The 23,096-nt window shown below is 53.2% G+C and overlaps 1 protein-coding gene across 1 annotated transcript; it reads right to left on the bottom strand.

The window, feature by feature from the left end:
• Positions 1-3,164: 3,164 nt before the first annotated feature.
• Positions 3,165-15,679, bottom strand: CD300A (CD300a molecule). Its single transcript, XM_033091756.1, has 8 exons — positions 15,452-15,679; positions 14,941-15,172; positions 12,594-12,926; positions 11,733-11,883; positions 8,892-8,986; positions 5,413-5,450; positions 4,911-5,018; positions 3,165-4,052 (listed from the first exon to the last, which is right to left on the bottom strand). Exons 2-8 carry the CDS (start codon positions 15,008-15,010, stop codon positions 3,924-3,926), a joined length of 924 nt encoding a protein of 307 aa, XP_032947647.1. The 5' UTR covers positions 15,011-15,172; positions 15,452-15,679; the 3' UTR covers positions 3,165-3,923.
• Between the last annotated feature and the right edge of the window lie 7,417 nt (positions 15,680-23,096).

Here is a 23,096-nt window from a genome sequence, read left to right as displayed (position 1 = left end):
GCACTCACCTTGGGCTCCAGCGGAGGTGCGGTGACTCGGGGGGCCTCGGAGACATGGGCAACAGATCGAGGAGTGCAGCTTCAGGGGGAAACTGGAGGATAGTCCGCATTTTTCGGGTGCGAGGTCTTCCTCCTGTGCAGCTGGCAGGCGGGCACCATCTTTCCTATGTTGAGCCCGCCCCCACAGGCCAAATCTGATTCTGATTGGCCTGATGAGCTCCATTGCTCTGCTCTGCTGACTCAATTGGGACCCGCCCCACCCAAGTCGAGCACAGCTGGAGGCACTTTCTCATTGCACTCTTTCTTGGAAAACTATTAGAATCCATGGGCCCCAGGCGGCTGGTGACTGACCTCAGTGTGTTCTGAAACTTTTGCTGAGTCACTCCAGGCTCAGCACGGGCACTAAACCAGAGTCTGCATTAACCTGGTGACCACAAATCTTCCCACTCTGTTGACTCCCTGAGACCCTGCCTCATCTAACTCATATGCTGTATGAGGCTTTATCAGTGGCTGAACCTTAAGGGAGCCAGTAGGTGGCAGCAGGCCTCAGGGTATCCTGGCTTTTTGCAGTTACCCCAGGCCTGGTACTTGCCACAGCCATCCTCGGATTGCCAGGGGCTGGGGTGTGGGTGGGGTGAGGGGTGTCATTGTTTAATGGGTATAGAGTTTCCGTTTTACAAGATGAAAAGAGTTATGGAGACAAATGGTGGTGATGGTTATACAACAGTATGAATGTATTGACTACCACTGCACTGTACACTTAAAATGGTTAAGATGCTAAATTTTAGGTTATGCGTATTTTTTATGTGTACTTCCTATATTTTTTAAATTGGAAGGGGAAAAGAGCATGCCAACCAAGAGCTTTCCTTCTTTTTTTTTTTTTTTTTAAAGATTTTATTGGGGAAGGGGAACAGGACTTTATTGGGGAACAGTGTGTACTTCCAGGCCTTTTTTCCAAGTCAAGTTGTTGTCCTTTCAATCTTAGTTGTGGAGGACGTAGCTCAGCTCCAGGTCCAGTTGCTGTTGCTAGTTGCAAGGGGCAGAGCCCACCATCCCTTGCGGGACTTGAGGAGTTGAACTGGCAACCTTGTGGTTGAGAGCCCACTGGCCCATGTGGGAATCGAACCGGCAGCCTTCGGAGTTAGGAGCATGGAGCTCTAACTGCCTGAGCCACCGGGCCGGCCCGAGCTTTCCTTCTAAAGGGCTTTCCTGGGAGCCCACCCAGCCACACCCGCTTACATCTCACTGGCCAGCGCTACGTCCCAGTGACCCATGGCCCCTCCTAGGTGAAAGGTGGCCACAGAGAAGGAAGCAGAGATGGGGGCTGGTCAGCCATATACAGTGTCTGCTGCAAGATTTGGACTAAAACTCATCAGACATGCTGCCAACAGCCTGTGTTCCACCCCTCCTCCCCTCACCCGGCTTCCCTCATCCTCCACAAGCCCTTCCCTGTGGACATCAGACTCACCTACCACACAGATGCACCCTCTGTCCTCTGTATCCATCCTCTTCAATTCACTTAGTCACCACATAATATCTGTTCATTCACCTGTGACCTGAGTCAGCACCTCCTACTCCCCGGGCTCCTTTCCTCCCCTCTACTTAGGGGCAAAGGGGCTCATCTCACATCTACCCCTCTGACAGGCTCACCCTAGTCACCTCCTGCAGCTCTGAGACCCTCTGCTGCCACTGCTGCCAGCAGACTCAGGGACCACAGGGTGGTTTGGACGAGGCCACACTTCTGCCACCCTCCTGCCTCTTAATTCCCATGACCGGACCACCCTGGGGCTGTACACACTACTGAAGAGTTGGCAATATGGGTGGAATTAAAATCAGTGGAGAGACATATGAAAACTACATCCTCCATATAACTGTCCCCAGAGCACCAGGAAAAAGACAGAAGTTAAATCTGAGGTGTCTCCTTGTTTCTACTTGGAGGCTTGACTTCCTCCTCATCACTGAAGCCCACTGCCCACTCCCCAGTGCCGAATCCTGCCCCACCCCTGTGCTCAGGTGTGCCGCCAGCACCATCTGTGCAACACTCTCTGACAGGGCACGTTGGCCAGTGGCCAGGCTATTCAAGCTAGAACAGCTGTATTAGTTTCCTCCTGCGGCTGTAACAAGTTACCACACAGTTGGTGGCATTAAGCAACACTGCATTATCTTTCAGTTCTGGAGGTCCAAAGTCCTAAAAACAAGGTGGCAGCAGGGCTATGCTCCTGGAGGCTGCAGGGCAGAATGTGTTTCCTTGCCTTTTTCAGTTTCTAGAGGTTGCACATACTCTTTGGCTTGTGGCCCTGTCCTCCATCTTCAAAACCAGTGTAGCGTATCTCTCTCTCTCTCTCTCTCTCTCTCTCTCTCTCTCTCTCTCTCTCTCTCTCTCTCTCTCTCTCTCTCTCCTCTGCTTTTCTCATCACATTGTCTTCTCTAACTCTGACCCTCATGCTCCCTCCTATAAAGCCCCTTGTGATTTCGTTGGGCCCACGTAATCCAGGACAATCCATTCTGTGTGTATGTGTCTGTCCATATGTTTACGTGTGTGTCTGCGTGTGTGTATTTCCTCTTTGGTACCTCAGAACAGTAGTAAAAGGAGAGAGGCAGTGTTGATGGTGACTCACACATGCACAAATAATGAAAAATCTAAAGAAGACACCAACCAGAGCAGTGTCTCTCCACCCTCGGGGGGCCCACTTACCCCTTGAAGAATCTTCTGAAAGCCATGGGCCCACATCTCAGAGAAAACTGCTCAAAGGGTACAATTTGATTGTAATGTCAGTGGATAAAAACAAAAAGTTTTGACTTAAATGAAATACATCCCTTGCTTTTCACTAATATTTACTTTAAATGAGTCAAAATTTTGTTGAGTTGAAAGAAAACCCCGGAGACTTCGCACAGCCGAGGGGCGAGGGACGGCAGGCGAGGTTCTGAGAGCCCCGGGACTGTCTGCAGCAAGCTTGGAATCCCCCTGCAGCATTTTCCAGAATGGAGAGAATCAGCTGTGACTGTCCCTCTCCCTCCCAAAGAAGACATCTCTCAGGATGTCCCCAACCCCTTGGATCCTCCAAGCTTCTCTGTGCTCGTTTGAGATCAAAGCCAGAAGCTTTCTTTAATACAGGATTGCAGACACCTAGAAGGCATTGTTTAAATAACTTTCTTCTCTCTTACGCTATTTTAAACTTTATTGGTCTCTCATATTAAAAATAAACCTCGTATGCTTTTTACAGTTTGTATACATCGGATGTATATTTTTGGTTTGGCATAAGCTACTATTATAATTTTTTTTGGAATTTTGTTCATAGAGAAATTTTTGAAGGAATGGTAACTTCTCAAGGATTGTGAATAAACACATTTTTACAATTGAAAAAAAAATAAAAAATAAACCTCATGTAAGAGTCCAGAGGAACCGAGGACCCTGCCCACTGCTGGTTCCGGAGCCACAGACAAGCCTTGCCTCTCTCTGGCCTCAGTTTCCTTGTCTGTGAGACGAGGGGACCCCATGTTGGTGCCTTTGCATTCTCCTGGCTCTTTGCCAGTTGTCCCCTTCCCCAGCAAACCCAGACACTTTCCTGGGGCTGGATTTACAAAGCTATTCAGAGGTAACATCCTATGTGAGCCACGTCAATGCCTGGAATCCCATTGGACTGGGCCCCCGTCCTCTAACACAGAGCTGGTATGAAGTAGAGAAAAAGAGAAAAGGTGTGACAAGAGTCAGCAGGATGGCAGTGTTTCCCACAGGTCCCCACTTGTCCTCCGTGAAGCCACATGGCTGACGGTGCAAGAGGGACAGCCCACAGGAGCCCAGCTGCCTTGTGGGTCACCAATGAGGGGAGCAGGCTGAGGGGCACGCGAGTGAGGGTGAGGGAGCCGGCCGCGGGCTTCTGTGGTCCACAGAGACCGCCAGGTGGTGAGGCCAGAGACGCAGGATTATGCCCTAATCACTCTGTACTCTGTTTCCTCCAGCAGGGGCTTCCGGGAGGGAGCCTTGTCCTTAGAATCCTGACTCTGGTGGTTGAATACCACCGAGCTGTAGTGAAGATTGTCCTTGCAGGGCCCCTGCAGAGAGAAAGAGACCCAAGACTCAGTGAGAGGTGGGGGAAGCACGGACCCCCCGCTTAGGAGGGGGACACCTGAGGGGGCCGTGGGGAGGCTCCACGGGGGTGCTCCAGCCTTCCCCACTGTCCTGCCTCTTTCTCCCGTAAGGACTGGGCTCTGAGATCCTGTCTGCCCGCCTGCACTACCCGCCTGGTCAAACCACAGCACAAAGTCCCAGGCATCAGAGCAGGGGGTCCCTGAGGTCCACTCTGAGGTCATCAGCTCCCAAGTAGAAAAACAAGGCCCTGTTGCTATCTCAGGGCCACATGTCTGATGCTTAATCTATCCCCACCCCCCACCCTCGTCTTCTCCACCAAATGGACCCCCAGCCTCTATCTGAATTCTTCCACTAAGGGCACGGTCGTGACCCTGAGGGGCAGCCTCTTCCATTATTTTATGTCACAGTGGCTCGGCCTAGGGGTTGACCTGCAACGGATCATTGATAAAAACCTGAAAAGCAGAGTTGATACCAAAGAAATGTTGGGGCCCAAACTGTAAGCAATCACAGGCTTTAACACTGTGTCTATGGCACATAGTAGGTACTTAACAAAAGCTATACTTTATTGGCTCTCGGTGCTATACTCACTGGCCATTCCGACAGCCCCTCTGGCTCCCAGCCCATCCCCACCCCCCAGCCACAATGACACCAAGCTCTGCCAAAATCTGCACCTGCCCCATTCTCCGTGTGGCTGTGCCTGGAGAGACGTAAGACCACCAAGCCAGGCCCTCGTCCCTCTGCCTGCTGCCATGCCCTATGGTGATGCCCCTGGCACACATAGCCCAGGGTCCCCATGCTGGAAGCTGGGCCCTGGCACTCACCACGGTGCTGTATTCCACCTCCATCGGCCTCGGTTTCACGGGCTCTTCCAGTACGGGCCATGGCAACAGTTCCAGATCGGCATAGCAAGGCTCAGTCTGCTGGGCAGCCTGTGGCGGGGAGGAGGGCCGGGGTTTGGTAGCTGAGCCCAGGGGAGCCTCTGTGCTGCTTCTCTGTAGACATCTGCCCCTCCCTGTATGCTCTAGGTGCCCCCGCCTTGCCTCCCTGCCTCCCCACCCCCTGCTCTGGTCCTCCCTGGGCAGTACTGGAACCCTCCTCAGGTCAGCAGCTGGGCTGGAAGGACCCTGCCTCATTCACTTGCCCTGGGGGAAGGGGACAGACTGGCCAAAGCTGGAGACAAGACCCAGTGACCAGCTCTGCCAGGTGAGGATCCGTCTCTGTCCATCAACGATCCACCTAGACCTCCACTAGCAACGGGACAGTCCAACCCCCAGCACCCTGTGTCCCCACCCAGCCACTGACACTCCTGGTAGCCTTTCTTACCTGGCCGGGGTCCTGCAGGGGCTCCAGATTCTCACGAGCTAGAGACAAAGAATGGGGAGAGCGAGGAGGTTGAGTCCCAGAACAAGGCGGGACTGGCGCTCCCTACGACCCACCTGGAGAAAGGCCTTTGCCTAGACACGGGGGCCCTAGGGACCTCCCACTGCAGGTCTGCAGCACGGCTGGAACTCAAGGGTTGGTTGACAGGGTGAATTAGTGAATGAGGAAATGAATGAGTGAAGAAAGAGGGAGTGAATGAATAAGTGAATGAACGAACTAACGGGCCAGCTGTAGCTTGGGGAGGGTGGCAAACAGAACCAGTTCTCAAAACAGTCCCTCACAGAGAATGCCCCGGGGGTGGGGGAGAAGACAGGAAGGAAGGATGTCCGTGAAGAGGACCTGTGGAAGATGCAAAAGCTCGGGAGATGTCTTCACACCAGTGTGAATATATTTAACACTACTGTTCTGTCACTTTAAAAGTGGTTAGGATGGCAAATGTTATATCATGTGCTTTTTACCACAAAAAAAAAAAAAGAAAGAAAGAAAGAAAGAAAAGGAAAAAAATACAGACCCGTAGGCCCCAGCCCAGATATAGTGAATCAGAAACTCTGGGGATGGGTTTCGCAATCTGTTTTAACAAGCCCTAAAATAATTAAAACTAAACTAAACTAAACTACTATGAGCTGTCCTTGTAAAGACCTGGAACTGCACCATACCATGAAAAGTCACCGGGCTCGTCTGCTCCATCCCCCTGGCCTGGGAGCCGGTTCTTCACACACAGAAAGCCCAGAGCTCGGAGGGATCACAGCTCAGGGCACACAACCTTCCCCTTCTGTCACCTGCAGTGTTGCTTCTGCCTCTGAGCACAGCTCTGTGCACCCTGGCTTTTCCAACCCGGGGCCCAGGAGCTGGTGCACCCCCAGCCAGAATGCCCCGGGATCGCTGCACTAGATGCCAGAGGGAGAGGCAGTGTCCACCCCTTAGGGACCCTCGAAGTCAAAGGTGAGATGATACCTACAGTCGGAGACACAAGACCACGTATGACAGAAGTGTTTCCTGAGCCCGCTCAACTGACTTCACAAACACGCAACCAGAGCTCTGAGTTGTGAACACATTCTGCTCCAAGTGCTGCGTTGGGCTCCACACCACCTACCCCCTCAACTGGGACAGGTGCTCTGATGGGGAGGATGGAAAGAGCAGGTGGGGAAGAGGTGGGGGCACATTGCTGGGGTGGGAAGGTGCCATTGAGAAAGTTCGACAATAGCCACCTGGATAGGTCCAGTCTACCCTGGTCTAAAGACAGTGGTCCCCAGTGGCCCCGCAGCACCCAGCACAGGGCCTGGCGCACAGTAGGTGCTCAGGACAGCTTTGCTCTGTGAGTGAGCGAGTGAGTGAGTGAGTGAGTGAGGAGAACTGTGAGTGGGTGTGGCGAGTGGGGGGGACGGCAAAGGGGCAGGGGACAACGGCAAGACAGCCCAGATGTGACCAGGAGACAGGAGCTGAGGCTTGCAAAGCGGGGGAGGGAGAGTCAGGATATTTGAACAGAAAGCCTGTCTCCTCAAAGGATCAGGTAAAAAGGTGTAATCCACGCACACACCTATGAACTCTGCCATCAGGGATTTTTAGAAGAACATTTAATTGCAGGGAAAATGACACAATGCGTTAAGCGCAGGAAAAATAGGTTTAAGAGAGGAATAAAGGTATGAAGCAAACATTTTAAGAAATCATATGTGCATAGATGGCATCGAAATGACTGGAAGGACATACCTCAAATGTCAGGGGTTGGTTTTCTCAGTGGTGGGAGTTTAGTTTTTATTTATTACAGGGATTTATTTCCTCCTTTGTGCTTTTACTTGTGGTTTTCTACAACCATCACACAGCCCCTTTTTTAAAAGAGGATCCTTTCTAGGTGAAAGGGTACTGCGGGAATCCCTGGGACCCACAGATTTGAAGCAACGCAGGCTGGGAAAATCCCCACGTGGTAGGCAGTGCCTACATGTCGGCTGAAGTTTAAAAGGAGGGCACCCGAAAATGAAGTGGGGGCAGGAGATGGGAAGAGGAAGTAGTTTTCTTTGCTTACAGATGTGCTGACACAAATTCCTCTCCTCAAGACCCGAGCCCTGATAGGGCGACAGGCTGGGCCCCGTGGAGGCGTGGACGGGCTGGAGGGAAGAGCGGAAGGCAGTGGTCACGTGTCCCCAGCCCCCTACCCCTGCCCCCAGCACATACCAGCTCCCAAGTAGCACTGCGGCTGTGGAGAGAATAATCCCCTCCCCACTCACCCAATCTCACTGCAGCCTTTGAAAGTCAGGAAAAAGATTCCCCAGAGAACCTTCTGTTCGTGGAATCAAGAACTCTTAGCACAGGAGGGAACTATCGGCTCACATGTCAGCTCAGGCAGAAACCTGTGCTCCTGCAGGAGACGGTCAGCCTCCAGCCAGCACCAAGAAGCATTCTTGTGTGTTCTTCTATTTACTTAATTCACTCATCGAGTGTTTAGTGAGTACTTACTAACTGAGTGCCAGACCGTCACTGGGTGCTGGGTGCACCACACATGTTCTCTCTTTTAATTTGAGCTCAGAGCAGAGCAACTGGACCACAGATGCCAGGAGCTTCCTGGGCTGCCATCGCGGCTGGAGATGTTAAACAATACATTCACTCAACAAACACTGATTATGTGTCTGCTCAAGTCACGGTCCCTGATCTTAAGGAGTCGCACGGGCTGGTGGGAGGCTGGCAAGGAAGTAAGCGGTGACCATCTGGGCGAAAAAGGGCTACTGTGTTTCCCCGAAAATGAGACCGGGTCTTATGTGAAGGTTTGCTCCAAAAGACGCATAAGGGCTTATGTTCAGGGGGTGTCCTCCTGAAAAATCATGCTTATTTTCCAGTTAGGTCTTATTTTCGGGGAGACACGGTATGATGGTAGAGGTACAGAGGTACACCCAAGAGGGGCCCCCACCCTACTCTTTGGGGACCAGGATAAGGTCCTACAGGAAAGGAATTCTGAGGGCAGCCCTTAGGGCCCACCAGGAGTAAGGCAGAGAAAGGGGGCAGGAGAGGCCCTCTTTCCAGGTGCCCAGAGAAAACCCAGAAGGCGAGACAGGTCATAGCTCTTGGCAGGAGACAAGAACTTGGGAACAGCTGCCTCTCGGGGTGTAAGGATGGGCGGAGGGGTGGGCAGGGCCAGACTGGAGGACAGTGACTGTCCTGGAGGGGCCGGGACTTTGGAGAACATGGGAGGTCATGCAAGGGTTTTAGACAGAAGAGGGACAGTGCTTCACGGAAAGGCCTCCGTCGGGGGGGCCCCCCTCCCACAGCCTGTCTCCACCGTACTAGCATCACCTGCTTAGGGTCTGCCCTCTAGGGTCCCCCAGCATATACAGTCTGAGGGCATACATTCAATGCCCATCCTGGGAACAAGGACTTAGAGCCTTGGAGACAGGAGGGTACAGTCAGGGCCTGCCCGCCTTGATCAAACTCACCTTTGCTCCGTCTCCGAACCATTCTCCAGGCCAGCAGTGAGGTTCCCCCCAAAAGCAGCAGCAGAACTGCTAACAAGGAGAACAGTACATGGAGCCTGGAGGAGAGACACAGAATGGTGTAGGAGGGGCGGGGAGTCTTGCCTTCCCTCCTTTGTTTCCATAGATGGATAAGGTCATATTAAAAAAAAAAAAATAAGGTCAAAGGAAGACATACAAATGGCCAACAGATATATGAAAAGGTGCTCCGCATCACTAGTTATATGGGAAATGCAAATCAAAACTACCTCATTCCGGTCAGAATGGCTGTCATCAATAAATCAACAAACAACAAGTGCTGGCGAACATGTGGAGAAAAGGGAACCCTCCCACACTGCTGGTGGGAATGCAGATTGGTGCAGCCACTATGGAAAACAGTATGGAGGTCCCTCAAAAAATTAAGAATAGAGCTACCATATGACCCAGCAACCCCTCTTCTGGGTAGCTTCCCCCCCAAATTGAAAACACTTATTTGTAAAGATATCTGCACCCCTGTGTTCATTGCAGCATTATTCACAACAGCCAAGACATGGAAACAACCCAAGGGCCCTTTGATGGATGAGCGGATAAAGCAGATGGGGCACAGATATACAATTGAATACGGCTCGGCAACAAAAGAAAGATGAAATATTGCCTTTTGCGACAACCTGAATGGATCTTGAGAGTATTATGCGAAGTTAAATAATTCAGACGGAAAAGGACAAGAACCATATGATTTCCCTCGAATATGGGATATAAAATAGAAAGCAACAGACAAACAAACAAAACAAATATATAAACATGCACACACAAAAAACCAAACTCATAGACACAGACAACAGAATGGTGGTTACCAGAGGGGAAGAGGGTGTGTGTGGAGAAGGGTGGGGGTGGAGAATGAACAGGGTAAAGGGGGCCAAATACATGGTGACGGAAGGAGACTAGACATTGGGTAGTGAGCACACAATAAAGTATACAGATGTGGAATTATAAAGTTTACACCTGACCTTTATAGATAATGTTAACCAATGTTACACCAATAAATCTAATTTTAAAAAACAAACAGCATAAAGTCTCCTTTCTACACAAACCCCACCTACCCAATTTCCCCCAGCCCAACACACAGTATACTTAAGAACCTTCCAGACAAGAAAATATGAATGCACATTATTTTCCTCCTTTCCTCACACAAAGGAGGCATAGTACAAATACTAGTTTTTCACTTAACAATACACCTTGGACATCTTTCCGCGTCAGTGCATACAGAAGTCCATCATTCTTTTTCACATCCATTGCATGGGTGGGCCATCATTTACTTAACTCTTCCCTCTCAACGGGCATTTCACCAAGTCTTTTACAATTACGAACATTGCTACAAAGAACCACCTTGTAGCTCTACCATTGCACCTGGGGACCAGCAGCCGCAGACTTACCCGGAAGCAGTTAGGGTTCGGGCCCCTCACTGGTTTGGGCCCCTTCTTTCACGCCTTGCATTCTAAAGTTCTTGTCTTTTTCTTAAAGATGCACCGCCCCTCCCCCCACGTGGCACAGGCTTAAAGCCCCACAAAACCCAGCTCTGTCCCCCCTGTGTGTATCTGCAGAGTCAGTTCCTGGAAGCGGTGTGTTTGGGATCTGAATTTCACCTTGCCTGATATTAAGATTGTCCCTTGTGTTGGTAGGAAGCCTGTGGAAAGGCTGTCACGTAGTGAAGAATCTAACTGGCCTCTGATCCTGGCTCCTGGGTGGGAGGCCCTAAACCCTGGGGATTTCCCTCTTACTGGGATTCCCTTGCATCACAGAGATTGTGCTAAGAGATGTGGTGACTCAGAATGCGGGCTGGTCACTAAAGGACCCACCACATGTAGGGCTCTGAGGCAGCCTGACCTTCAGGGGGCGGAGGCGGCTGGGGATTGAGCTCAACCACGTGGCCAGTGACTCAATCGTGCCTATGTGATGGAACCCAAATAAAAACTCTGGACACCAAAGCTTGGAGGAGCTTCCTGGCTGGTGAACACATCCGTATCCACGTGAGTGATGTGCCCTGACTCCAGTGGGAACCCCCAAATGTACATCCAGTTGGTCAGAAGTGTGATGGCCTGGGGATCCCCAAAATGCTCTGGCATCTAAAGTCAGGTAGTTTTAGGGGACGGAGCCCTTAAGCTGTGGAGTCTGTGCTAACTCCAGGTGTCAGTGCTAGAACTGAATTGCACAACACCAGGTGCTGTCAGGATAGGGAGGCTGGGAACCCCAGAAATGGTTTAGGACAGCATGCATTTCTCTAGGGAGACAGTCTATAGAAGTTGTCCTTCTCCTCGGCTTTGTGAAACCCAAACAAGGTCAAGAATCACTATTTCAAAGGGGATAACCTAAGCACATAACCCTGGGTGGGAAGCCCAGCCGGCCTCTTGTAGCTACCTGAGCCGGCAAACCGCTTACCCTGTCCGAGCCTGAGTTTCCCCATCTGTAAGGGAGGGTGGTAAGGGTGCAGAGCTGTAGTGAGGAGCATATGAGAACACTCAGGTAAGGCAGTTAGCACGTGCCTGGTGGGGGGTCATCAGCTCATTAAATGTTACTTTCCTTCCATTCACCTCCCAGCTCCTCCCCAAGAAGCTTCTCTTGGAGCCCAGGGCAGGGCCAGCGTGGCCTTAACAGCCCAAGCCAGGATGTACAGACTGCGGCTTCCAGCCTGGGTCTGGTGCAAAGGGAGCCAGAGACCCCAGCCAGCAGGGGCGTGACTCCCACCCCCACCTCTAGGACCACATGGCCAGGGGAGGAGGTGGTGCCCTGGGCTCCTCCCCTCCAGGACACGGGGACAGGGTGCCTTACCCCCAGCCCCGGCTCGGCAGGACATGCTCCTGGCTGTTCGCGCTGTGGGTGGCATTCACGGCAGGCCAAACTGTGCACACAGTTGGGATTTGATCTGTGACTGTGGAGGTTGTGGCTCTAGTGACACTTGCAGGTGATGCTGACGTTGTTGCTGGCGCAGAAACACAAATCAGACCCAGGGACCTTTCTTCTGACTCTCCCACCACTTGCCAACACCTTTGTGTTGGATTCCACACAAAATGCTCACCCAGGAAGGGGACAGGATGGAGGAGCATGGGCCCAAACTCTCCCCAGGATTGTCCTGCGCCAACTGAGCATCTAACAGGATGCAGGTACACCCCCAAGAGTCCTGAATCCATCCTGCTTCCAGAAATGTCTTCCAGAGAACCTCTGAGTCACCTCCACACCCCATCTTGTCCCCCTCCAGCCACAGCCACATGCTGCTTCCAGAAATGTCTGCGTAAACTACAAATCTGACAAGTCACTAATTAGAGCTCCCCTGTCTGCCTCTGGGTTCAGCTCCCAGCCTTTCCCCATGCAGCTCTGGGCTTCTGTGGGGCTGACCCACAGCGTCTCCCCTGCCCTCCTCTCCTCTCCTCTCCTCTCCCCTGCCCTCCTCTCCTCTGCACACGCTGCTCTCTTGGCCTCCCCTTCACCTGACAAACACCTTGCCATTCCTCAAGATTGAGCACAGACGCCAGCTCCTCCAGGAAGTCTCTCTCTCTCTCTGTCTCTCTCTCTCTCTCTCTCTCTCCCCCCTGGTTTGCTCCAAGTCTCTGATCTGATTCCTGCCTCGGCTACTCCGACCTGAGACCCTTTAGGTGCCCCGGAGCTGGTACAAGGGGAGGGTGTGCGGCTCACCTGGGAACACAGACACCGTAACCTGGAACAGGGGGTCCTGAGCCAATGGTATATCGATCCCACACATGTACGTGCCTTCATCATCCTTTGTGAGGCTGTCCAAGGTCACTGTGAAGGTGAGGTTTGCTGGATGGTCCCTGATGGACACACGACCGCTCCTCACTTCTCTCTCTGACCTTGTCGTCTCCACAATCTTCTTCATCAGTGGCAAGCACGGGTAGTCGCACCAGTATTTGATATATTTTCTGTATTCCTCCTGGTACCGACACTGCACGCTCAGGGATCCCCCCACAGTGCCCGTCACGGTGCTGGGGCCACTCAGAGACAAAGAACCTGGAAGACACAGCCCAGTCCCGGCTCCTCACCAGATGGGCTAGGGTCGGGGTGCTCTGGAGTCACCCCCATAGGTTTCCCCCTTTCACATCAGCCATCCTCTATCATCCAGATCACATCTTGAGTGTCCCCCCCTTTCCTCTCTGTCACCCCAAGATATTGATCACAGCAGCCCCTTTCTCCAGACCCTGACCTGTTTCTTGCTGCCTTTCCCATCCCTCACTGACCAGGGGCCTCCCACTCCCAAACTTGTCAGGACCACAAGAACTCACCCCAAGCACCCTGCTCTCCCTGGAGGCCCACCGCGGCCCTGAGCACCTCAGGGACTTGAAGAACTGCTGGCATGCAGCTCTGTTCCCATCAAGGGACTACGACCAAGGATAGAGAGAGGGCTGCCAAACAGTCCCCAAAACACTGGCCATGCTCGGTAAAGCTTGTGGATAAAAATCATTCACATGCATGAAAAGTTTACTGATGACGACCTTCATTTCATCCTGTCTGACTTCAGTTCGCCCGGCTCTTATAGACTTAATTTCTAAGGAAGCTCGTTTTTTTGTTTCCAAGATTTACGTCTGCATTTTCCTAAACTGTTCTCAGAGACAGAGCTGGGCGAGTAAGATGAGGCGTGTGACACCGATGCTGGCCACCTCACGGAGGATTCCTCCCCTACCCTGGACACTTGTGTGTGCAGCTACTTGTCACCCTTGCAATTCTGTGATCCGGCCCCCAAATGGGGATGGGGGAGGGGCTTGCTCTCTTTTCTTAGAGTTAAAACTCCTTAAATTTACTTGCTTTTTCAGGTTCTCAAATCCCCATCACTGCTCTATGTCCCTGGTGCCAAAACTGACCACCAGTTCCTGTCAGTCACTCCACAGGGGGCCCGTCAGGACCTCCTTTCCTGGCCTAGGTAAGCAGATGCCCTGCAGAGATGGCTGTCCTCAAGCCCTGTCATAGGTGTGACATTTATTGACATGCTCAGTAGCCATTGCCAAGGTGTAGTGGAAAGAGTATCAGAAGAATCTGGGTTTATGTCTCTGCTCTACGGTGTAGCAGCTGTGTGTTCTGAAGCAAGTTACTTAACCTCTCTGAGCTTCAGATGCTTGATCTGTCAAGTGGTGATAATTGGTAGGCCTCATGTGGCATTTGGGGACACTGAGTGAGAAAATGGGTGTGAGTGAGACAGATATCAGGAAGGAACCACAAGCTCTCAATGCAGGCAGATCCCGTGAAAACACAAGAACACTGAGAAGGTCAGTAGACAAACTAGTGGGAAGAGGATGACCATTTCCAAATTAATTCACAAAAAGTCATAGCTTTCCGACAGAAATAGAAATAGAACCTGTTTGAGAAGAGCTGTTAGTTACTGAGCGGTACAGAAAATAGATTATGGGAAGGAGGCCCTGTTCTTCTTACTGGAGAAAGTCTCCTCCCTTCCCCTCCCAGTTTCTCTGCCCTCCTCTACCTCCCACTGCCGTCCTTCTCCCCTCTGTCCCATCCCCCCGCTGGCCCTTAGGCCCTAACCCTTCAGAGGTCCTGGCTATACACTTCCACCGCCCTGAGACATGACCTCCTCCTGCCCAGTTCCCACACTTCCTTCATACCCTGGAAGTGGTGAACCAGGGGGGCGCCTCCCTGTCAAAACACAGCCCCTTGGGTGCGCTTAGGGCAGCCACTCTTCCACCCACTCCGCTGGCTGCGTCCTTCCTGCTTCTCGCCCTCCTTCTTCCTGTATTAATTCATCTGAACACCTCCCGCAAAGCCCTTCCTCTGTGCCAACCCCTTTGCCTCACCGTGGCTCACCCAGGGTCAGATGGATGCCTAAGGAGAGACAAACCCTCGCCCCTTTCCCTCCCAGGGTGCGGTCCTTCCATCTGTCCACCTTGCACGGTGGTTCAAGCGCATCCCATTCTGAGTTCAGTATGGAGTCCAGACTCAGGGTGCTTTCAGTAACAGCTCCTGCAGCCCTACCCCTTCTGCGTTCCCTCCCGCTGACCCTCCCCCGGCAGCCCCTCACCTGGGACCCAGAGAAGCAGCAGAGCCAGAGCTGAAGGCAGCCACCGTGCTCGGTCCTGCTGGGTCATCATCTCTCCAGCACAGAGGTCGCCTGCAGCAGCATCAGGTCCCAGCTGGACCAGAAGCTTCAATCTTCCTCAAAGGGGAGGGCCAAGTCTCCAAGGCTCCCACTTCTGCTTTTCTTTCTGCCTGCTGCTTCCTTGTTCAACTTCCTTTTGGTTCTGTTCCTAGAGCTGGTCAGAAAATGGAGGACTCTGAGGGAGCAAAGCTGGGGTGGCTGGCTGAGACACCCCAGGAACTGTGCACTTTCCTACTTAATCCCGTTTGAGTTGCAGTCTCTGTACATTATTTCCAGTGAGGAAACACCGCCCCCCTCCCGAGCTCACCGTCCTGCACGCCCCCCCAACCCCGCCCACTCACCCCCATCCCCCTGCCCCCATCCCATCCCCCAAGACCACAAGGCCAGCTTTCCTTCTAGTCGGGCCCAGTAACACCCGCCCCCACCCTGTTACCTTGTGGGCTGGTGGTCAGGGAACTAGTCTTGGAAATGTGTCCTGAACTTGGCCCAAAGGTCCTCAGGCTGTGGTCTTCTTGTGTGGCCCCTACTGGACCCAGCGCAGGGGTGGGCCCAGAGCAGGTACTCAGCAAGCTCTTTAGGCCACAGGAGCACCTTCCGCAGAAGCGAGTGCAAGGGAACCAAGGAGACTTGCTGGTTTACTTTCTGGAACTTTCTGAAGACAGTTTGGTAGGCATCGGGAGAATTTCTATAACACTACAGTCACAGATGAACTAACACCGGTGAAGCTCAAGATTAAGATCTTGAACGAAACAGGAACACGGAGGGCAGGCATCACACTTGTCGGTTTACTTGTCAAATACTTGTCAGGTTTCCCCAGAAACACGTATTTTCCAACTCAACCACCAAAAGGCATGTTACGGTCTGAATGTCAAGGTTAAGACGAGGAAGCCCCAGACTGAGAAGCAGGAGGCTGGGTTCTCGTTAACTCATCCAGTTACTGCCGGTGTGATCTTGAACGAAACCCGTGGCTTCTATAAAATGTCGATAATAATAGCTAATCAATGGGAATAAATAGCATAATATAATAATAATGAAAATACTCAAATGTGACATAATATCCTTAGGCCAGTTTTTTTCCCAAGGGAATACATCTTTAAGGAAAAGCAATAGGAAAATAGGATTCAATAGGGAGACTATGCTTTACGAATAATTTACGGGATTTGATTCTCCTTAGGAACATAAACACTTAAACTATCGCAAAGAGGAAATGGCCCGGGGAATTGATCTCTGCCACTTGATGCCAGAAAATTAAGGAAATGGCGCCTCTCCTGCTGCCGCCTACTGACGATTAACAGACCAAGGGAAGGCCAAGCCTGGGGCCGCAGGCCAGCACCCCCTTTCTCAGGCGGGTGCCTCTCATTGGGTTGGGATACGTGGGCTTGGGGGCCAGTGGGGAGGGCGTTGGTGGTGCTGGGTGGGGGCGCTCAGGCACACTTGTAGTGCCAGCATTGAGGTTTTTTTAACTATAGGGGCCCCAGGAAAGATTTGGGGGTGACTGAGCTGTGGGGCTTCTCAGCAGAACTTCCCTCTGCCAGGCAGCACAAGTCAGGGCCTCCTTGTCCCCAAGGCAGTCTGTGGCTCCCCAGCCAGTCTGCCTCTTCCTCCACAAGCTCACTATGGGCTGGAGGGGGCTGGGGGGCTCAAGTGCGGCCTAGAGACCAAGAGGTTACCCACCCCTAGTAGAGCGGAAGGGTCCACATGATATGGCTGCAATGGGAAGAAGAGTTTGACAGCTGGGTGAGCTGGTGCTGAAAGGGGCAGGGAGGGGATGGACAGCCACTGAGCACCTACTACCTGCCGGGCACTTTGGTCATGGCTGAATGGACCTAACTCGGGGTTTAATAACTGCAGATCCATGAGGCAAACGGACCGGCTGAATGAGAGGCAGCTGGGGGAGAGGCAGCAGGGAAGGAGGACAGCCTGGGAGCATCTGGTTTCCCTTCCGCAGGCGCCTGGGTGAGAGAGACCAGCAAGATGGCCCGGCCCCGCCCCTGTCTCAGCTCCCGCGGACTTCTCACACCCCGCCTTCCTGCCCACCTCTGGGGAAGCTGCCCCAGCGGGGCCAGACCTGCGGAAGCAGCTCAAACAACCCACAGTCCAACCAGCCCTTCGTGATGGCGGTAACGTGCTTTCCTGCTTAGTGGAGACAGAGGAAGAGGAAGTTGTGGATGAGCAGATGGGTGGCAGTCCTGAGGCCTGAGAGCACTGTCCGTCCCCACAGCCCGGCTCCCGGCAGGCCCTGTCCCACCTCACAGGTGCCTGGACCTGGAGAGGGGAGGATTGCGACCTGCTCTGATAGGGGCCTGTGGAGCTCAGCAGGGTACCCCTGGGGGCTGCTTAGGAGGGGAGCTCCGCACCAGCCAGGGGCCTGCTCCTGGCTCTACCCGGAGAGACTGTCTTGGGGCTCGCCAATGTCACAGGCACGAGGACAGGGAATCCACAGTGGGAGGGAGTGAATGACTCCTTAAGCCATCCCCTCGGAAGCCTCCCCTTCCTTCTGCAAGCCTCTCTGAGCCCCTCTCACCGCCCTGCAGCCTTGTACCCTGCAATGGCTATTTCTGTATTCCGGGGTATCACTGCAGTCCCCTCTTTTCATGGCCTTCACAAAAGCAGGGACCACACAGGCCACCACAGCCCTGGCCTCACATGCCTACTGCACTTCCCACGGAAGGGAAACTGGAATTCGGGATAAACACAGACAAGGCCAGGACATCGAGTCCTCTCTCATCTTCTTGCCAAACGCCATCCCCAGGGAGAAGAAATGGATAGGACTTAAAATGGTGAGAGCAGGTTAAAATCCGTCCAGCTGAGCACTTAAGATTCATAAACCGCAGCGAAAACCAGGTTCCAGCAGAGGCCAGCAGTCTGCACACCCGGAAGGGGGAACAGTGGCCGCATCGAGCTGCTCATCCACCCACAACCCCCTCTCAGCTCCCCAGGGACACACAGAGATGGTGGCTTCTAAGAGAGCCACCTCCTCCCGGCACAGGCCTCCAGTGTCTCCTGAATCACAGGCAATAACCTGGGTCCTTCCAGGGAACAGGACTAGGGCGGGAGGTTATTGAGGGGTGCTGGCCCTCGAGGCCCCCTGACTGTGACAATGGGGACAGCAGATGGGGGGGGCGGCGCCCTTGTAGCCTGGCCCTGAGCTGCATCCTGGCCACTTGTGCGTCCTTGTCCAGTCAGTTTCCCCTTCTGTGAAATGGGAATACTGCTACTCACCCTGCCCACTTCACAAGAGGCTCAAAATGAGAACGGAGATGTGAATTCACTCATCTGTCACTTACATGTGGTTTACTGAGCTCCCGCCATGTGCATGTGTCAACCTCAATACCTCACGACTCAGAGAGGTATGATAACCAACCTGAAAATTACATTTAATACGTGTGTAGGTATTAACCCCCAAACTTTCGTCCACCATTCCATGGCTCTCGGGGGTGCAGCGGGGAGTGATTGCACAGGGGAGGGAGAGTGTGGCTATGAGAAGCAGTGGACGGCCCGCAAACTGCTGACCCAGGAACAGCAGGGGAAGAGGATGTTGAGCAATTACAGCCATGAGAACCTAAACTGACAGGCTTGCCTGGGAGTTTCCTTTCCCCGCCCCACCTGCCTGCACCACCACCAGCTCCACTTCCTCCTCCCTCCTCACCCAGGGCATGGTCCAGGCCAGAAGAACACAAAACACACCCTGTAGGGTCCTGCCACTGTGCTGACCAAAGCTGGGGTGAACCAGCAAGGGGTCAGTTCAAAAACCTCTAATATTTGGCTTCAGGAGATACATTTGCCCTGGAACTTGAATGTGTGCATTTCTGATTTTGTGAGGATGACCACCAACTCCCAAGGCCTCAACGAGGGCAGAAGATTCCTCCCCACCCCACCCCCCACACACCCCTACAACCATCGTGACCCCGCTGCTCCTCTGTCCCAGCACCACGGTGGTCTCCCCACAGACACTTCCAGAAGCTGGTAGAATGTGTGTGTTTCCAAGGGCTACTCGAGGCAAGTCAAGAGTTATTAGTGCTTGTAAGAGGTGAGCCCTAACTGTAGGTGAGGCTGTGTCTCCCTCCCTGTTCCGAGGCAGCAAGTAAAACCAGGGAAGGCTGTCTGCAAACCAAGAACGAAAGTATGCGGTTCAAAGATTCCAACAGAGGGGCTGGTGTCTACCTCTCCCTAGGGAGTGAGGAGTCAGTGCAGTGGTGTAGGTGCTGCTGGCCAGTGGAGCTAAAGGCAAGATGTACTTACTGCTCTGGCCTGGCCTGGCCTGGACGCCGGTGTTCCCAACTCACTCCATCACACTCTGAATTCCAGCACCTTCCCTGCTCTAATTCCTGACTTCCTGCCTGGCTCCAGACGCCTGGTTCCACCTGGTCTCCATCCCAGCCCATCCCTGCTTGTCTGTCCCATCTCTGGTTGGCCCCAAGGGGATACGTAAGGGGCCCAGAGATTCAGGGTGGTGGGGAGGGAGTGAACAGGGACTGGACAGTGAAGCTGGGGGCGGGCAGAGGGGTGGGGGAGACCAGATGGCCAAACCCAGCCCCTCAGCAGGCAGGTTGTGGGGCATGCTGGGAGGTGCAACGGTGCCTGGTCCTAGTTCCTGAAGTGGCCAGAACCAAGGAATACAAATCAGGCAGTGGGACCCAGCAGCCAAGAAGCAGTGAAGTCCGCACTTTATACAGACGCTGCTCTTCTTTGAACTCAGGTAAAGTCTGACCTGGCCAGCCAGGAGCAGCTCCAGTGCCATCTGGTGGTCGTTGCCAGAACTGCCAGCTTTCTTGAGCAGGTGACTTTTTTCCCATCTCTGCAAGTCAGGAAGTGGAGAGGCTTCTTTCTGTACAGGTATCCAGGTGTGTGGCAATAATCCTTCCTGATCCCAAGCCAGTAGACTGGCAACAAGGGGAAGGCTCCAGCCTCTTGGGAAGGGAGTCTGGGGGCTTCAGAGAGGCAGGCTGGCCCTGCGTGGTGAAGAAGGAGCAGGTGAAAAAAGGGGTAGAAGTGATGGAGAAAGAAACAGGACAGTGGCCAGCCCTTGGACCAGGCCACCCAGGAGGGATGGGGGACTCTGGAGCTCAGCTTCGGGGTCTCTTGGGCCCCTGGTTCAAATCCCATGAAACCCAGTGGGTGCTCAGATACCCAACCAGACCACTAGTTCTGAAGCCAACCTGCACTGGCCAGCTGCCTCATTAGGGCGGCAGGCTGCTGTTCAACTTCCTGCCTCCGTTGGACGGTCCTAGAAGAGGGGCGGGGCTGAGGTTGTAAGTGGGGGTGGGAGGGCATCAGCCTCACTTTGAGGACTGAGAAGGCAGACAGGCAAGCCAGCCTCACACCTCCCTGCCCTCCCCTCCCGTTAAGTTCTCCAGCAAGGCTCTGGGCTGGAGGCTGCACCACCCCAAGGCTCCCTGCAGACAGGAACCCCTTTCTGAACGTGTGTGTTGGCCACAGGGGAAGGGACCTGAGGGTGAGACCTTAAGTGCTGCTGAGGTGTCCAGCTCTAGAGAATGGGAGGCTCAGCTTTGTCGTGGGCAGTTTCAGGGGTCAGAGTGCACATGTGTATGTGTGTGGGACGGGGGGTGAAGCAGCAGAGAAAGGCATAGTCCTAGCATGCTTCCCAGTCCCGCTGACCGCCTCTGTTTCCACAGAAGCTGCCAGGGGTCCCCACCCCGCAGGTGTGTTAGGCTGGGGAGCTTTTTAGAAATACCCGTGCCTGAACCATCTGTTGCCCCTTATCTTCCCCATCTGAGCCCTGAGATTCTGATTCCGCTGATCTGGGGGGAGCCCTGGCACGGCACCCACGCCCTGAGGAAGACGGAGGCTGGACGATGCTTCATGGGGCAGGAAAGAGGTTTCAGACAGACCCTGGACACACCCAAGAACAGGTGGAGGATACACAGCAGTCAGCGGGGGACTCGATTTCAAGGACACACTCTCCAACCACTGGACAACAGAAACTCTCCCCAGAGAAGGAGGGGGATCCTCCAGGGGTACTCGACAAAGCCGGTGGCTGTGAGACCTGGTGTCTCGGCCCTAACCCTTCTATAGAGTCAGATGCGTAAAGTTGGCTCTGAAAATGAATGAATGGGTGGATGGATGGATGCTGACAGTGATTAAGAGCATGGACTCTGGGTCTCACTGGCTGGTTTTGAATCCCAGCCCTCCCTCTTCCGCATGTCAGCTCAGACTTCGTTAAATTCTTGCCTCCTCTTCCTTCTCCCTCCAAGTAGACTGTTGCAGCCAAGATCTAAGACACTGCCATGCTCTCTGATTCCATCAGGGGGCACTCTATGCCCAGGCACCGTTTATTTGTTTATTTGACAAATATTTGAGGGCTGCTTATGTTGTGCCAAGTCCTGGGCCCAAAGATGAGACATGAAGATTAAAAATAAAACAATTCTTCTTTCCCCCCTTCCCTTCTGCTGCCTCTCCCCCACTCCGGTTCAAGCCATTGCTTCTCAGTCTAGTTGTGTAGGACACAGCTCCCAGGCCCATGCTGGTATTATGAGCCTTGCACTCCCCCTGGCTGAGGCAGTCGGTTGCCAGTCACGGTGGCACACGGTAGCCCGTGGCAGCACTCAGAAGCTGCAGCACTCAGAAGCCTGCGGCAGCTCAGGCCAACTTCTGGCTGCTCAGGGCAGCCCAGCTCCAGGGAGAGCTGTTGTTCACAGTCTTAGCTGTAGAGGGCGCAGCTCATGGCCCATGCGGCAATCGAACCCACCACCTGGGCGTTAGGAGCACTGTGCTCCAACCACCTGAGCCACCCGGCCGGCCCCAAACAATTCTCCTTTCCAGGAGTTTGTGGTTTAGTGGGAAGCATGTAAAAATAAAGATGGGAAAACAAAGGATTACCTTAAAAGGTAGAAGGGGTACTCAGGTCAAGGCAAAAATCCCAGTGGCCTGGATGAAAGAGGGCGCCTCCCTTTATTAGACAGGAAATGGTGCAGACAAGTGGCCCAGGGTCCTGGACCCCAGCCCTGTGTCCCCACCCCTCATCTTAGTCTCACATGATCCTCCTTGAGGAATTCTGGGAGGAGAGAAAGAGCCCTTGAAAATTCCAGAAGGATATACGGCCTGATGCAAATGGAACCTCAGGCATGGGAAGTGTTGGGGGCCCTTTATCAGGCAGCCCTAGCAAACCAATACACCAGGCCCCTACTCACTCACTGGTCCCTCTGGAAAACGGACCTTGTAATGATGCAAACTCCTCTCTTGACCTTCATGATTATGACCAAGGGAGAGACACTCTCATCCCAGCTCAGTCTGTCCCCTTTGGCCCCATTTTCCTATCTGAGACAACCTCACCCCCCAACACAAGTCCTGGACACACACACACATAGGGGTGGCTCTGTTCCTGCAGCCCGTATGGCAGCACCTTATTGATAGGGTAAAGTAGCTGAAGGATTCACGGAAACGGTAGTGTAGGTGGCTCTGACATCTGACATGTGGCTGAATTGATGAGGAGAGATGGAGTTCACGGATTTGAGGAGGTAGAATTGTGTGCCAGACAGACTTGGGTGCTAGGAGAGAGTTCAGTGTGGGAATTGATATCAGTTAGGATGATGGCAGCGAACAGCCTTTAATAAATATTGATGAACTAACTGATGAATGAATGAATGGATGGATGAGCCAAATGTGACTCCCGTGTCTGTATTGTCTGCCTGATGGGACACGGCCGTGTTTTATAATGATGAACTACACACAGAGAAGCTGCAAATGGCGTCAGCATGCCCACCTGCTCCATGAACGTCGGTCTAATTCAGTCTTCTCAGAATGGCAAGTATTTAACGGGGGGGTGGGGGGGTAGGGGTGGGTGTGGGGGCCTCATCCACCTTCATGCAATGAACACACTCTGCCTTCTCCAGGCCCCCCCATTCTGAGCCTCCCCAAAAACCCTCCCCAGGGGAGGATGCACTGGGAAAACTAGGCAGGACACGAGGCGCCTGTCTTTTCTTGGAGGGTGAGGAATGAGAAATGTGGCCGAGCACTGCTGTGGGTCTGGCCTTTGTGAAGCCTGGGGCGCTGCTCCAGGGTGAACTTTGGGGCTTCGTTTCTTTCTTTCAGATCAATTATTTTTAAATATGTAATTT

This window comes from Rhinolophus ferrumequinum, chromosome 21, assembly GCF_004115265.2.
Source record: "Rhinolophus ferrumequinum isolate MPI-CBG mRhiFer1 chromosome 21, mRhiFer1_v1.p, whole genome shotgun sequence".
Lineage (NCBI taxonomy): Eukaryota > Metazoa > Chordata > Mammalia > Chiroptera > Rhinolophidae > Rhinolophus > Rhinolophus ferrumequinum.
This window is presented reverse-complemented; position numbering and strand designations above follow the sequence as displayed.

Excerpts from the sequence above, each read along its gene's own strand:
- CD300A (XM_033091756.1), bottom strand. The coding sequence starts at position 15,010 with ATGATGACCCAGCAGGACCGAGCACGGTGGCTGCCTTCAGCTCTGGCT. Across the intron at positions 12,927-14,940 it reads GCTGCTTCTCTGGGTCCCAG|GTTCTTTGTCTCTGAGTGGC; the intron begins GTGAGGGGCTGC and ends TGTGTCTTCCAG. Across the intron at positions 5,019-5,412 it reads CCCTGCAGGACCCCGGCCAG|GCTGCCCAGCAGACTGAGCC; the intron begins GTAAGAAAGGCT and ends TCCCCGCCACAG.